This window comes from Salvelinus namaycush, chromosome 3, assembly GCF_016432855.1.
Source record: "Salvelinus namaycush isolate Seneca chromosome 3, SaNama_1.0, whole genome shotgun sequence".
Lineage (NCBI taxonomy): Eukaryota > Metazoa > Chordata > Actinopteri > Salmoniformes > Salmonidae > Salvelinus > Salvelinus namaycush.
The window spans coordinates 61945013-61961797 of NC_052309.1; the positions used below are offsets into that span (position 1 = coordinate 61945013).

At 42.2% G+C, this 16785-nt stretch overlaps 1 protein-coding gene and 1 pseudogene across 1 annotated transcript in view; both read right to left on the reverse strand.

Annotated features, from left to right (window-relative positions):
* LOC120034447 (nuclear body protein SP140-like) overlaps positions 1 to 16712 on the reverse strand; it is a 29549-nt gene extending 12837 nt beyond the window's left edge. The window contains exons 1-6 of the mRNA XM_038981016.1: positions 16408 to 16712; positions 11230 to 11356; positions 10791 to 11003; positions 9978 to 10118; positions 9670 to 9803; positions 7217 to 7264 (exon numbers count right to left, since the gene is read on the reverse strand). Coding sequence (XP_038836944.1) covers positions 7217 to 7264; positions 9670 to 9803; positions 9978 to 10118; positions 10791 to 11003; positions 11230 to 11356; positions 16408 to 16551 — 807 coding nt within the window. The 5' untranslated portion in view covers positions 16552 to 16712. The remainder of the gene's footprint in view (positions 1 to 7216; positions 7265 to 9669; positions 9804 to 9977; positions 10119 to 10790; positions 11004 to 11229; positions 11357 to 16407) is intronic.
* LOC120034474 overlaps positions 1 to 16785 on the reverse strand; it is a 76025-nt pseudogene that overhangs the window by 25869 nt on the left and 33371 nt on the right.

A 16785-nucleotide genomic window follows, 5' to 3' on the forward strand; every position in this document is an offset into this window, starting at 1 on the left:
GGTGCACGAGGTTGAGCAGAAGACAGTCGATCACGAGGCCAGACTACAGGACATAGAGAAACAGTGCGCAACGTTCAAAAATGACAACAAAACCCTGAAGGCCCGACTGGAAATGCTCGAGTCGCATTCAAGACGCCAGAACATCCGAATATGTGGGATCCAGGAGGACACTGAGAAAGGGAAACCCACTGAATTTGTCTCGGAGCTGATACCGGCATTGCTGGGGAGTGAACACTTCAAAACGGCCATCCTGATCGACCGCGCACACAGATCACAGGCAACGAAGCCGGCCAAGGGCGGGCCACCAAGGCCATTCATTGTAAGGCTGCACTATCCCCACACCAGGGATCTCATCCTCAAGCTGGCTAGTCAAAAGTTCCCCCTTAACTACAACGGAGCCAGGGTGTCTTTCTACCCAGATCTTACCTTGGAGGTGAGGAACCAACGGAAAGGGTATGATGAGGTACGCAACAAATGCAGGGCGGCCAACATCCGATATGGATTCCTCTTCCCAGCCCGGTTTAAGGTGACAGTCGAGGGATCAACACGTACGTTTGACAACGCAAAAGAGGCCGATCTGTTCTTGACAAGCAAGCTCCCCGGCTGAGGATACAGAACGGCTGTGCCAGCCGGCTAAATGTCCAAATACAGGCCAGGAATGTGTTTGAATTGAATTTCCGGCCTATGTCTTTTCGATCAGAAGATCAGAAATTGGGACTTATAGGATAGGTGAGATGTTGTGGCTAATATAGAATTGTTTGGCATGTCATGTTTTGGCGCCACTCACCCCCTAACGTGAGAGTTAAGTTAAGTGTTATTTAATATTAGTTTATATGCGGAGCATCTATAGACGACGAGTTAGTTCAAGCTGTATGTCTAGACACCCTAAGGTTTGTGTGTTAGACAAGGAGTGCTTCGTTTGGGGAAGTCACTCAGTAAAGGGATGGGGGGGGGGGGGGGGTGGGGTCTGTGTTTTATGTTCACGTTTATTAGTACAGGTGGCATGACAAGCTCCCGTACGGCGGGACGTTTTTCTTCTGGGTTTTGTATGACAGCAGCAATTTGCTTTAAAATAAGAAATGCCACATAGTGACCGAGCACAGAGTAGACCAGGTGGAATAAAGATAGTCAGCTGGAACTGTAATGGATTAGGGCATGTCGTGAAACGAGCTAAGGTTTTTTCTCATCTTAAATCACTGGGTGCTGACATAGTGCTTCTTCAAGAAACTCATATTAAACGCTCGGCGCAGGCCAAGCTACGAGTCAGCTGGATCGGTCAGATATACCAGTCTAACTTTGATGCAAAAGCGAGAGGGGTAGCAATCCTGATAAGGAAAAACATTCCTTTTGTTTACTCAACCTCGATTTCAGATCCTAATGGTCGGTATATTATTGTGGCTGGTACACTGAATTCAAAACCAATAACCTTGGTCAATTTATATGGACCCAACTTCGATGATCCATTATTTTTTCAAAGGGTATTTAAGGCCATACCAAATATCTCGGATACAAGTTATTGTTGGAGGTGACTTTAACTGTACGTTAGATCCTCTTTTAGATAAACAGCTATCAAGGTCACTTCAACAATCAAATGCCAGTGTCTGTCTAAATACATTGATGACAAACCTTAACATTGTCGATATTTGGAGACTGACGCACCCAACAGACAGGGATTATTCTTTCTTTTCATCAGTTCATAAATCATATTCCAGAATTGACTATTTCTTGTTGGACTCCAAACTAATTTCAGCAGCTGAGTCGGTTACCTATCACCCCATTCTAATTACGGACCACTCTCCTCTGTCCATGGTGCTGAAACTCGACAATATGTCGACAGGTCGGCGACCGTGGCGCTTAGACGCATACCTGTTGAAAGATGAGGCTTTTTGTCAGTATTTGAAGGAGCAGATTGCCTTTTTCCTCGGAACTAACGACACGGGGGATGTTGACGACTCCACCCTTTGGGAATCTCTAAAGGCTGTGATTAGAGGTTACATTATTTCTTATACATCAGAGAGGAAGAAACGTGCCAATACTAGGCTGAGAGAAATTGAAAGAGAGTTAGGGGAACAGGAGAACGTTTTTAGGACAAATTCCTCATATACAGTCCTTGAGAAGATCACAAAGTTAAAATATGAATACAATACCATCCTTTCGAAACGGGTGGGCTCTTTACTTGCTAGAACGCAACAAAGTTATTTTGAACTGGGGGACAAACCACATAAATTATTAGCAAGACAGCTAAGGCATGTACAGGCATCTAGAGCTATTCACAAAATAAAAGACAAGAAGGGTAAAATAGTAACAGATCCGCAGGACATTAATAAATGCTTTGCGCAGTTTTACTCAGAGCTATACCAATCAAAATGCGATGCTACTGATCCACAAACTATGGAACGCTTTCTCGCTGAATGTGAACTTCCTAAACTAGACAGGTGGGCAGCTGCTGCACTCGATGCAGGGATAACCTTAGAGGAAATTAACACAGCGATAGCACAATTTCCAAACAGCAAGGCCCCTGGGCCCGATGGATATGTAATAGAATTCTATAAGAAGTACTGCGCTAGTCTATCTCCACTTATGTTGCGAATGTTTCAACAATCAAAAGAAAATGCCAAACTCCCGCAAACACTGTATGAGGCTACAATAGCCCGTGGAGATTCCGTGGAGATGTCGTCGTATCGCCCCGTGTCGTTACTCCCCATAGAAAACAAGGTGTTGACAAAGATATTGGCAAACCGATTGAAAAAATATATTTCCGACATCATACACCCTGACCAGACAGGTTTTTATCCCGGGCCGACATATATACTACAATTTGAGACGCCTTTTCAACGTAATGTATCATGATCATAAAGTTGAGGCAGTGGTAATAGCTCTTGATGCAGAGAAGGCGTTTGATCAGATTGAGTGGAAGTATATGATGTCGGTTCTGGAGCATTTTGGGTTTGGAAAGGAATTTATTAATTGGATAAGAATTATTTATGCACACCCAATGGCCTCCGTGGTGACCAATCAGGAAATGTCGCAGTCATTCCGCCTGTTCAAGGGGTGCCGACAGGGGTGCCCTATTTCGCCTGCTCTCTTCGCTATAGCCATGGAACCCCTTGCTACTCGCATTCGGGCATGTCCCGATATAGCTTCTGTTAAAATAAAAGACACACAGCACAAAATTTCCCTATATGCAGACGATGTTCTTTTGTTTTTGTCCAAGCCTAAAACTTCTATTCCACCCTTACTTAACTTGATAAACACATTCGGCTCCTTCTCTGGCTACAAGATAAACTGGCAAAAAAGTGAGTTGATGCCAATATCACGGCCTGTGGATATGCAATTTCTGCAATCTACCCCGTTTAGAACAGTGAGGGACAAGTTCACAAGCCTTGGCATTGTAGTGACAAGAGATCTTGATCAGCTATTGAAAGCGAATTGGGACATGAAAATATATCAGCTTAAACAAAATATAGATTTTTGGAAAACTCTGCCTATTTCCTTGGTTGGTCGTATAAACGCTATTAAAATGGTTGTCCTACCCAGGTTTCTTTACCTCTTCCAATGTCTACCCAATTTCATACCACAAAGCTATTTTAAGAAACTGGATTCAATAGTAACTCCATTTTTATGGGATAACAAGGCAGCCAGAATTGCAAAGAAGCATTTATGCAGGTACAAGATAGAGGGGGGCTTTGGCCTCCCTCACTTCAAACTGTATTATTGGGCTGCTAATCTGAACATTGTGTCTTTCTGGAGGGAAAGTTTACCTGCGATGAGACAGAAGGATATGCCTTCATGGCTTTTGATTGAGCAGGCCTCCTGTCAACGTTCCTCACTCCCTGCACTTGTTAATAGCCCATCATATGTGAAAAAAGCCACTTATGACTCCAATCCAGTCATTTGTCATACGCTTAGGATCTGGAAACAGATTAGGGATTTTCTTAACATACCCACTGTTTACATAGACAGCCCGATTAGCCTGAATCATGCTTTCCACCCTGCATTGGATGATGTGGTGTTTTCACAGTGGAGGGAGAAGGGGCTCACAACAATTGGTAATCTATACATAGATGGTCAGTTAGCTTCATTTCAACAACTACAGGCAAAGTTCAACATGCCAACAACACATTTTTTCAGATACCTCCAAATCAGAAATTTCTTAAGGACACATATCCCACAGTATGGCATGAAGCCAAATAGTCCTACATTAGATAGCTTGATCCTTATCAAACCCCATTCAAAAGGGTTAGTCTCTAGACTGTATGTGGCGAGTAGTTGACTCAGAGAAAGACAATAGTTGAACAGTTTTGATTTTTTTTATTTCTTCCAAAATTAAGGAGAAGAAAGATAGAGCTATATTTGGATGTATGTTTTTTAACTTTCACTTTCACTTAGCTAGCTCGTTTAGCCTACTCAAACAGAGAGGGATGCTATGTTAGCTAGCTGGCTATGGCTATTCAACACTGGGTCTCTTCCAAGTCAACGTATGCTTTTGGTTTTATGAATTTATTACCACCGGGGCCCTCCGTTGAAACTATTACACTGCTTTCTGCTTTCTGACTGTACACTGTACTGCATGATTGTAGCGGGTTTACTAGTTCTAGTAGTTCTAGTTGACTATGACGTGACAACGATGTAGATTGTGTGTAGACGTTAGCGGTCATGATATGAAGGTTTGGCTTGGAAAAGTTATTTTGCCTTGTCACAGACAGCTGATGTGTTGTGCTCTGAAGTCCCCAAGCGAAGGGAAAAGGTGAGAGGAGGAGAGCGCATAGATAGGTGCGAGAAGGAATTATATATACAACGAGCAAAGTGATCATGCTGTTTTAATATGGCTGCTATGAAAGAGAACTGTGTTTACGCGTGATCAGGGGTGTATTCAACCACTGATTCTGTTGAAAAACGTTTTTTAAACGGAAGCAAACAGAACGAAACGGGGATAAACATACCTGAATTTGTCCAATAGAAACTCTAATTTGCAGCTGTTGGTCTAATGATTACACCTTAGATCAGCTAGATGGAGGCAAAATGTGCAAGGCGGTATTGAATGTCTGTCACCTTGATTACTCAAAATTATCTCGACCTGTGCACCTAAGTTGTAAACTTTCATTCCTAGGCTAGGTTGTAGCAACCTCATGATGGGTACAGGGAAAATTCTAGTATCATGTAGTAGCATAAACCTATTGATGTTACATTGAACTGGGTGAAGGGAATATGAATGACAGTCATCCAATATCCTGTAATAGAAATAAGGCCATTCTCATAAAAAATACAATAATTCTTCCTCATCTTAAATGGCACTGACTGCCACTGGTGATTATACAGATATACTAATCAGTATATTTCATGTTGTTTGTCTGCATAATTTAAATCTAACACTTGATCAATAGTTATTGCTCTAGTATCCAATGGTGCCACTGGTGCCAATTACATCTATAGTGCCATCAACTGGTCTGGGGCAGCCATCTAAGGTTGCAGTGATTTTATATTAACACAGCTTCTAAGGACATATACAGTTGAAGTCGGAAGTTAACATACACTTAGGTTGGAGACATTAAAACTCCTTTTTCAAACACTCCACAAATTTCTTGTTAACAACCTATAGTTTTGGCAAGTCGGTTAGGACAGCTACTTGTGCATGACACAAGTAATTTTCCCAACAATTGTTTACAGACAGATTATTTCACTTATAATTCACTGTATAACAATTCCAGTGGGTCAGAAGTTTACATACACTAAGTTGACTGTGCATTTAAACAGCTTGGAAAATTCCAGAAAATTATGTCATGGCTTTAGAAGCTTCTAATAGGCTAATTGACACAATTTGAGTCAATTGGAGGTGTACCTGTGGATGTATTTCAAGACCTACCTTCAAACTCAGTTCCACTTTGATTGACCTCAGAAAAAAGACCTCAGAAAAAAGAACACAGAAAAGACCTCGGGAAAAAAATATGTAGACTTCCACAAGTCTGGTTCATCCTTGGGAGCAATATCCAAACACCTGAAGGTATCACGTTCATCTGTACAAACAATAGTACGCAAGTATAAACACCATGGGACCACGCAGCCGTCATACCGCTCAGGAAGGAGACGCGTTCTGTCTCCTAGAGATGAACGTACTTTGGTGCGAAAAGTGCAAATCAATCCCTGAACAACAGCAAAGGACCTTGTGAAGATGCTGGAGGAAACAGGTACAAAAGTATCTATATCCACAGTAAAACGAGTCCTATATCGACATAACCTGAAAGGTTGCTCAGCAAGGAAGAAGCCACTGCTCCAAAACCGCCATAAAAAAAGCCAGACTACGGTTTGCAACTGCACATGGGGACAAAGATCGTACTTTTTGGAGAAATGTCCTCTGGTCTGATGAAACAAAAATAGAACTGTTTGGCCATAATGACCATCGTTATGTTTGGTGGAAAAAGGGGTAGGCTTGCAAGCCGAAGAACACCATCTCAACCGTGAAGCACGGGGATGGCAGCATCATGTTGTGGGGGTGCTTTGCTGCAGGAGGGGCTGGTGCACTTCACAAAATAGATGGCATCATGAGGGAGGAAAAGTATGTGGATATATTGAGGCAACATCTCAAGACATCAGTCAGGAAGTTAAAGCTTGGTCGCAAATGGGTCTTCCAAATGGACAATGACCCCAAGCATACTTCCAAAGTTGTGGCAAAATGGCTTAAGGACAACAAAGTCAAGGTATTGGAGTGGCCATCACAAAGCCCTGACCTCAATCCTTTAGAAAAGTTGTGAGCAGAATTGAAAAAGCGTGTGCGAACAAGGAGGCCAACAAATCTGACTCAGTTACATCAGTTCTGTCAGGAGAAATGGGCCAAAATTCACCCAACTTATTGTGGGAAGCTTGTGAAAGGCTACCTGAAATGTTTGACCCAAGTTAAACAATTTAAAGGCAATGCTACCAAATACTAATTGAGTGTATGTAAACTTCTGACCCACTGGGAATGTGATGAAATAAATAAAAGCTGAAATAAATCATTCTCTCTACTATTATTCTGACATTTCACATTCTTAAAATAAAGTGGTGATCCTAACTGACCTAAGACAGGGATTTTTTACTAGGATTAAATGTCAGGAATTGTGAAAAACTGAGTTTAAATGTATTTGGTTAAGGTGTATGTAAACTTCCGATTTCAACTGTCGATAAATTAACTTAAGCGTTAATCCAGAGGATGTGGTATATTGAAAGATTGGTCTCCTACCTGTGCACTCTTTCTTCTTTTAAAGTCTGGTGAAGTTAAATGACCTTCCTGAGGTTGTTGGATGATGATGGGAGGGGTTAGAGAAAAGGGGGACAGATTGAATGGCATATCAGTGTACAGTTAGTTTCTTAACAGAATTACAAATAGAGTTTAATGTAGCTGTAGTTTGTTGCTCTGTCTGTCCCAATTTGATGGTACATGAAACACCTACATCCTGTTGTAAGAGTAATAAATATTAAAGGGGAAAATCTGCCCATGTTTCTAAACCCCTCTGTCGCGTTATGGACTTTTTGTAAAAGCACTTTTCTCATGGAGAGCGTGGTGAAACGAGAGCGAAAGCTACGTCACATGGTTAGACAGTCCCCCACTCACTGCAGCGCTAGGTGGAATAACACAAATATGCAAAAAAATATAAACGTTCTGTCACAGCGAAAATACTAAATTAGGGAAGTCCAATCGATTGTGACATTTGGCATATAAATTGTATGTGACATATTTGCGTCGCAGGTTCACAATTTTGACATTTTCTGAGATCTCTGACAAGAAAGGAAGAAAGGAGCCGATCTAATCCCGCCCCCAACTTTAAGCTTTCAACGCCATTGGACATAATTTCACCCAGGGTCGTCACCAGAGTTTCATAATATTCAGGGCTCAGTCCTGAAGACCAGGGGCTGAGAGGTTTGTGGAATAGAAACAGGCTAGAATGCGCTTTTAACCAATCAGCATTCAGGATTAGACCCACCCGTTGTATAAATGTATAATACTATAAGTGGCTAAAGGAAAATGTTCTACTTTTAAAATCCTAAAACACAAAATTAGGCTGACCTTATTATAAATCAGGCCATCATCACTCTCAATCGTGAATGATGATTCTTCACGTTTTACAGGTGAAACGCCCATAATGCATGCATGTCAACAATTTGATCCTTATCAGTTTCATGGGAATATGCATTTTGATCTTCTTGACTGATGTAAGTAAGCGTGGCTAACCGGCTGAACTAATCACATTTTAGAGCAGATAGTTAAACACAGCCACAGCATGATATAAAAAAGCAACATTTCAGCACAATCATCCTAAATTGTCTTAAGAAATTACATGGTGTTTTTGGTATAACCGTAGCCTGATATTATCATGCTATTAGTCGGGTTGTTATGTAGAATACTAATTAATCATTAAGTGATCTTGTGAGACATATCACCATTCTGAGAAATGGCGTATTCAGTTCACCACGTTTTTTTTGTTGTTGTTTTTTTACACCATTACAGCAGGTCCTGGTGACGTCCATGATTTCCCCTGCTAATCAACATTGTTTATCTTCCCTCTCTGACTATGTTAGGCCCCCCGGTGAATGGTGTGATCTGATCCTTACGGCAAAATATATCTACTAAAATGTGAGGGAAAGACAAGTGATTGTGTAACATAACGTCCACTTCATAAAATGAAAGGCTAATTTATGTTAAAAAAAATTCATTAGATAGTAACTTTCCTATAGTAGCCAGCTGACATCGAACATAACCTTGTAATTTAATTTATGTTGCAAATATAATAGATAGCCTAGGTTCTGATGTGGGTGAGACTTTGCTTCAGTATACATTCCTCGAGCTTGTTATGTGTCTTGTTTTGTGCACGGTACTCGAGCCTGGAAGGACTCACAGCTGGTAAAAACCTTATAGCCTATTGCACAATATAATCCCAAATTCTAACAAAATACACCAGCGACATTATTTAGGAGATAAAAGGTTGTGAGCACAGCGTTTCTGATCAGATCAACAATTATCTTCTAATGTATTTGTGTGGCTACGATGCCATCTTCAAAGAGCACCGCTTGGTTTCCAGAGCATTGAAAGAGACCAATTAAATAGGCAACGACCGGGGTCTGATGTTGCTTCTGACAATATAGTAAAAGGCGCGTTGTGTTCTGTCTGGTGATGTGCTAAAGTCTGACGTAGGCCATTTTGAAAACTGCCGTTGTGTTTTATTTATGAGGAGCCCCCTCCTGTGTGTGTTGTTGCATGAGCTGGCTGCTTTTTCCTCCTTGCTTGGCAGAGATCTCAGAAAAGATAAAACTGTGAACCCGCTACCCAAATGTATCACAGAAAATGTATATGCCATATCTCAATATCGATTAGACTTCCCCAATGTAGTGTTTTCGCTGTTCCAGAACGTTTACCTTTTCCGTAGATGTGCGTCCTATCCTAGCTCTGTGACGTAGCTCTCGCTCTAGCTCTGCCTCGCTCTCCCTTAATGATAGGGGTGCGCACTTTGACAGACATTCCAACACCGAGTCAGAGGGGTTTAGCAACATAGACAAATGTTCTGTTATTGCCCTTTAAGACTATACAGTAATACAGACCTATGTAGGCCAACATCTAGACCAAGAGTGTAGTATATGGCAACATTTTACAAATCTTATGGGCTTGATAAGAGTATGAAAAGCAGCTATATGCTGTACCTGGATCAGTTTTCCCAGAGTGGTGTCTCTACAGCGGACACTGTACTTCCAGTTCTTACTGCTCTTCTTCCCCCCAAACTCCTCAAACCTACTGGGGGTTAACCAATGACCCTGGACCAAAATGCAACTTTCCCCTGAGACAGACCAATGAGGAAGTCAGATATCATACACACTAGGGTTTTATATTTTTCCTCAAATATAAAATTTATAGTTTTGATTCAAGATTTAAATGAACACTCAGTGACATTACAGAACCCCAGTGTTAGTGTTAAGGTCTTAGGCAAGGTTATTCAGGCCGAACCACCCACCTTTGGCCAGCTTGTCCCTGTTGAGCATGCCCTCTTTGTCCCCACAGGTGACCGGGAGCTCCACCAGGAGCTCAACTGGGATCGGGAGCTCCACCGGGATCACCGAGCGCTGTGACTTATGGGTACTCTTCCGACCCGACACTAGAGCACAGAGAAAGACAGGTCAAAACCCTCTGTGGAAAGGAACATAGACCCCCCAATTTTTTTTAATACCTGGAATCCAAAAGGGTTCTTCAAAGAGTTTTCCTATGAGAACAGCCAAATAACCCTTTCAGCTTCTAGCTTTTACAATTTTTTAGAAGAGTGTAGTATATACCCAATTTAGCGCACAACTTTTGATCAGAGTCACATAGTGTATAAGGTATTATTTTAAATGCAGACAGAGTGTTCCCAGTACCTCCAATCGTTTCTGACACATGGTAAAAGCTATAGGATTTTATGATGTTTATCACATGTACAGTAGTTGAGAAAATTAACATATAAGAAAAGCAATGCCAGTAATACTATTCCTGCAATAATGAATACAGAGAATAAGTTCATTACTGGTGCCGATCGGTCCAGCGGTTCTGGAGAAGAAGACATTTAAAGTAGTCAACATGATTAAAAATACATCGAAAGCATTTTGCATAATCAGTTGGATTTTGAGTTTTGATATTAGGCAAGCGTGTCCTCTTTGTCCTGTTGGTGGCACATTGGGCCCACAGCTAAACCCCGGCATTGCTGCTTGCAGCTGTAGTGTATGTTTGAAGTTACAGAGGGACTTTAGACTTTCTAACTCAAGGCCTCTCCCCCCCCACCCAGCCTGGGACTCACCGTAGGTCGGCCTCTGGACCATCTGGGCTGTGGGCTGTTCCTCCTCCTTAGCACTCTCGCATATCTTCTGTTTCCTCTTTTTCCGTCCTGTCTTCTTTTCCTCTTTCTCCTCCTCCTCCTTCTCTTCCCCCTCCACCTTCCTCCCCTTCTCCTCTTTCTCCTCCTCTTCTTTCTCCAAGTTCTCTGGCAGTTTTGTGTTGAAGGTGAACGACCCTGGGATTAGATGCCGAATGAAACAAACATCTTCATATTCGAGTTATAGGCTGGGACAATCATATGGACCTCATAAATGGAAAGCATTTAAAGTATTCAAGTAACCACAAACCATAATAGTAGTAGTAGTAACAAACACAGTGACACCCCTTGTGACTTGTACGACAAATCAAAATACTACCAGAGAAATAATAATAATACTAACAGAGAGAAAAGACCCACTGACCATCCAGCAGGCTGTTTCGTAGCGTGGGGTACTGCTGAAGGAGGTGGTCCCTGAATACACAGCTCCAGAACAACTTAATGCTGTGAGGTCTCTCTGTCTCCAGCCAGTCCAGCACCTTGTACACGCCCTTCCCAGTGAGCAAAATTCAATTGAAAAGATGTCTATCAGCTAACCACATCATATGTTATAGCATTCTGGTGCCCGACATTACAGTGGACGATGTGGCATGCAAAAATTGGTTGATGCATGCAACGTCTGAGCAGGGGAACACAACCCAGACTGGGTCGGTGCGGACTGGACAAAGTCCGAACTAATCATAGACATCTACTGTACACTACAGGTCAAAAGTTTTAGAACACCTACTCATTCAAGGCTTTTTCTTTATTTTTACTATTTTCTACATTGTAGAATAATAGTGAAGACGCCAAAACAATGAAATAACACATATGGAATCATGTAGTAACCAAAAAAGTGTTAAACAAATCAAAAATATATTTCATCTTTGAGATTCTTTCAATAGCCACCCTTTGCCTTGATGACAGCTTTGCACACTCTAGGCATTCACTCAACCAGCTTCATGAGGAAGGCACCTGGAATGCATTTCAATTAACAGTTGTGCCTTCTTAAAAGTTAATTTGTGGAATTAATTTCCTTCTTAATGCGTTTGAGCCAATCAGTTGTGTTGTGACAAGGTGGGGATAGGTCATACAGAAGATAGCCCTATTTGGTAAAATACCAAGTCCATATTATGGCATGAACAGCTCAAATAAGCAAAGAGAAACGACACTCCATCATTACTTTAAGACATGAAGGTCAGTCAATACGGAATATTTCAAGAACTTTTAAAGTTTATTAAAGTGCACTTTCAAAAACCACCAAGCACTATGATGAAACTGGCTCTCATGAGGACCGCCACAGGAATGGAAGACCCAGAGTTACCTCTGCTGCAGAGGACAAGTTCATTAGAGTTACCAGCCTCAGAAATTGCAGCCCAAATAAATGCTTCACAGAGCTTAGGTAAGATACACATCTCAACATAAACCGTTCAGAGGACTGTGTGAATCAGGCCTTCATGGTCAAATTGCTGAAAAAAACACTACTAAAGGACACCAATAATAAGAAGAGACTTGCTTGGGCCAAGAAACACGAGCAATGGACATTAGACCGGTGGAAATTTGTCCTTTGGTCTGGAGTCAAAATTTTGAGATTTTTGGTTCTAACTGCTGTGTCTTTGTGAGACGCGGTGTGGGGAATGGACAATCTCCGCATGTGTATTTCCCACTGTAAAGCATGGAGGAGGAAGTGTTATGGTGTGGGGGTGCTTTGCTGGTGACACTGTCTGTGATTTACTTAGAATTCAAGGCACAGGCCTCCCAGGTGGCGCAGTGGTCTAGGGCACTGCATCGCAGCGCTAGCTGCGCCACCAGAGACTCTGGGTTCGCGCCCAAGCTCTGTCGCAGCCGGCCGCGACCGGGAGGTCCGTGGGGCGACGCGCAATTGGCCTAGCGTCGTCTGGGTTAGGGAGGGTTTGGCCGGTAGGGATATCCTTGTCTCATCGTGCACCAGCGACTCCTGTGGTGGGCCGGGCGCAGTGCGCGCTAACCAAGGTCGCCAGGTGCACGGTGTTTCCTCCGACACATTGGTGCGGCTGGCTTCCGGGTTGGATGCGCGCTGTGTTAAGAAGCAGTGCGGCTTGGTTGGGTTGTGTTTCGGAGGACGCACGGCTTTCGGCCTTCGTCTCTCCCGAGCCCGTACAGGAGTTGTAGTGATGAGACAAGATAGTAACTACTAACAATTGGATACCATGAAATTGGGGAGAAAAGGTGGTAAAATAAAAAATAATACAAAAAATTTAAAAAGAATTCAAGGCACAGCATTCTGCAGCGATACGCCATGACATCTGGTTTGGGCTTAGTGGGACTATCATTTGTTTTTCAACAGGACAATGACCCAACACCGCCAGGCTGTGTAAGGGCTATTTGACCAAGAAGGAGAGTGATGGAGTGCTGCATCAGATGACCTGGCCTCCACAATCCCCCGACCTCAACCAAATTGAGATGGTTTGGGATGAGTCGGACCGCAGAGTGAAGGAAAAGCAGCCAACAAGTGCTCAGCATATGTGGGAACGCCTTCAAGACTGTTGGAAAAGCATTCCAGGTGAAGCTGGTTGCCAAGAGTGTGCAAAGCTGTCATCAAGGCAAAGGGTGGCTATTTGAAGAATCTAAAATATAAAATTGGTTACTACATGATTCCATATGTGTTATTTCATAGTTTTGATGTCTTCACTATTATTCTACAATGTAGAATATAGTAAAATAAAGAAAAACCCTTGAATGAGTAGGTGTTCTAAAACTTTGACCGGTATAGTAGAGTGCAGTACAGAGCAGTTTAGTTCAGTACAGTAAAGTATAGTAGAGTACAGTAGGGTATGGACATTTTTGGTATAGGGACACGTCATCTCCACTTTTCGAGTCTGTCCGACCAGGGCCGGCGTCATGGGCAGCCCCGTTATGGGTGGCGCGCGTCTCGTCATTTATTTGACCGAGACGCGCGCCGACAGAAAGACGCATAAATCTCAAATAAAGCATCCGAGCGAGTGAAACAGTGTCCCTCTGGTTAGTAGACCATGTATCTTGTGCTGTCTGGACAAAAGGAGTATGGAATGTCATACTTTTTCTGGCCAGACAGCATCAGACACACGGGCTACATAGTAAGATAGAGGGGCGCTGTTTCGCTTGCTAGTTTCAGCAGAGAGAAAGAGGCGATGCGAGAGGGCTCACTCTCTACAAAATCTGATCTGAATAAGTCCAATGCATTTCTATGGGCATAAGCAGACCTAAGCTTGTCACCTGCATTCCCGCCTTTGGGACAACGACAGGGCGGGGATATGAGCATCTCATAATTATATACAGAGCCACTTGTGTCATTATATTTCAGCCACTTGCGAATTAGAAAGGAAAGTTGACGAGTGCACAGTACACTGTTCGTATGCTGGCTTCCCCTAAATTAAAATGATGTTTTGACAAAATTATATAATTACTCCTGTCTAAATAAAATCATTCAAAATACTTTACCAGAGAGTTTGACTTAGCCACAGATGATCATTAGCTTATTTTTTTATTTTTTAAATAGCTGTGGATAGACCTGTCTATTTGGGAAACCAGCCATTTGGGCAGCACGCATGGCAATAGGCCTAGTTGATTATTGAGTTGAGGCTGTCAGTGAAAAGCATCTAATATGTGTGAAGATAATGTGTCTTGAGTATAATTTAAAATGTTAAGACAAGAAGAAGGGGAGGGGTGTGTGGCGAAGATATGAGCGTCTCTCTCTCAAAATGCATGCACTCAGCTCTCCAGAATGTGCTCCGCTGTCTCCCACCAATTCTTGCGCATTCATGGTTTCATTGTGTGAGTTGTTTGCCCTTTGATTGTTTATTTTGATCAATTCCCCGTTACATATGTCACCAGTAGGCCTAGTAAATGTACCGTTAATCCCTGTAATTTGGTTACATTAATTTCTGTTAACACATGTATTAGAGTCATTTACCTTTATCATTCTCAGAGCGGAAACGTTGTTTGCAGAGTTCACAGCCTGCTACACTTGTGAGAAACAAGTTTTGGTTAATTTCATAACCATCATTTAGGAGTTTTATCATTTTTTTCATTGTCTTTTGTTTGGAGTGCTCCATGTGAGTAATGAGCATGTGTGTGGTTTCTCTGTCCTGATGACTTTGAGAGATTGTATGAGCCTGAGCACCCCAACCTGCTGAGTTGATACAATGTTGCATGATAGCTCAAGTCAAGACAAAGAGAAAGGGAGGCAGACAGGCTGAGTATAGTGATTCATGCGATTGAAAGAACCTGCATTTTCATCAGGATATTTTTAGACTGTTTTTATTTGTCGGCTTTAGGCCTATGTATTTTACTTAGTTGACAATAGAAGTTATAGGCCTACTGCTGCATTAGCCTATCGCCTAGGCTATATCCCTGAGTTCCATGTGCTAATTTCTTTAGCCGCAAATGAACCTGTCACACCCTGATCTGTTTCACCTGTCTTTGTGCTTATCTCCACCCCCTTCCAGGTGTCGCCCATCTTCTCCATTATCCCCAGTGCATTTATACCTGTGTTCTCTGTTTGTTTGTTGCCAGTTCGTCGTGTCTCGTCAAGCGTACCAGCGAGGATTTTTTCCGTGCTCCTGGTTTTTCTAGTCCTCCCGGTTCCGACCTTTTCTGCCACCCTGTTTCCTTTCGGACTCTGACCTGGTTAATGAACCTCTGCCTGTCCTCAACCTGCCTATTGCCTGCCTCTTGTATTTAATAAATATTAGAGACTCAAACCACCTGCCTCTCCATCTGTGTCTCGCCCTGTGTCGTTATATGATCAAGGTGTATCAATGTGTCCATATGGCAATGGCGGGTGCTCTTGCATTAGTTTTTAATTTGAACTTCTCAAACTTTAAACTTTTCGATTTTAATTCAGATTTTTTTGATTAACCAGGTGACAATAATTTTGATAAATGAAAACGTGCATATAAAAATTATCCTAACTGGCAAACAGATACTGTAGGTAGAAATGGTAGTCTAAATTGTAAGCTACCCCAAACTTGAAACTCGAGCTGCCTATGGTCTTAATTATTATAACACCCATTAACTAAATTCGTGCACAAAAATCGGGCCGCCCATAGAAATCAAATGCCCATCCAACTGATTCGTTCTGGTCCTGGCCCTTTGTATGACTCCCATTGAGAAAGCGGAAATCACGGATACTTTTAAAATCAACGTGCCAGTTTTGCCGCGCCCTTGCTCCTCATCCGAATCAGTTTCTGCTGGAGGGGTCAAATACAAAACTATGGTCCAATTTGTGTTTTTTTAGGGTGGAGTGGAGTGATAAGACTATATTCTCTAGAAGAAACTACCATCTCAATCATCAGTTCACGTGACAGACATGAATATATAGACACACGTCAGGCGTCACTTATTAATGATTATCAACTCCAATTTCTACTTTTACAACATTCAGAGACCTGTTATTTCTGTTGTATCTAAATAGGAGAATGAATGTTACCAAAGATTTTCTCTACAATTTGTTATGTTACCGTTGAATGTCATAGCGCTGCTTGGTTAAACGTTGAGTTAGCTGCTTTGTCTATAGAAGCTTGGGGGCCTCTACTGCTCTCACCTTATACATTTCCTCTGGAATGAGGTGGTGGTCTCGGACCTGATTAAGGAAGGTGTGTGGTTGCTCCATGCATAACATCTCTGCTCTACTACAGCGGAAAAACCGCAGTAACTGCTCATCCGTCAGAAAATTAAAAATGTCCATTGTAGTTTACCTCATCAATTCAGATTTTTTGTTGTTGAAAACTTGGTCCATAACTAAGGCAATATTTACCAAGTCACTTCGTTAACAATCAAACCGAAAATAGACAATATCCCGTTTGGACAAGAGGCTGTAGTCAAAAAGTTTAAGCTGTTACGTGTTGTTATTATTTTCGAGGGTAAAATAGATCTCCCGCCTACATGGAAGTCCGCCCACAATGACGTTTAGAAAGTGAGT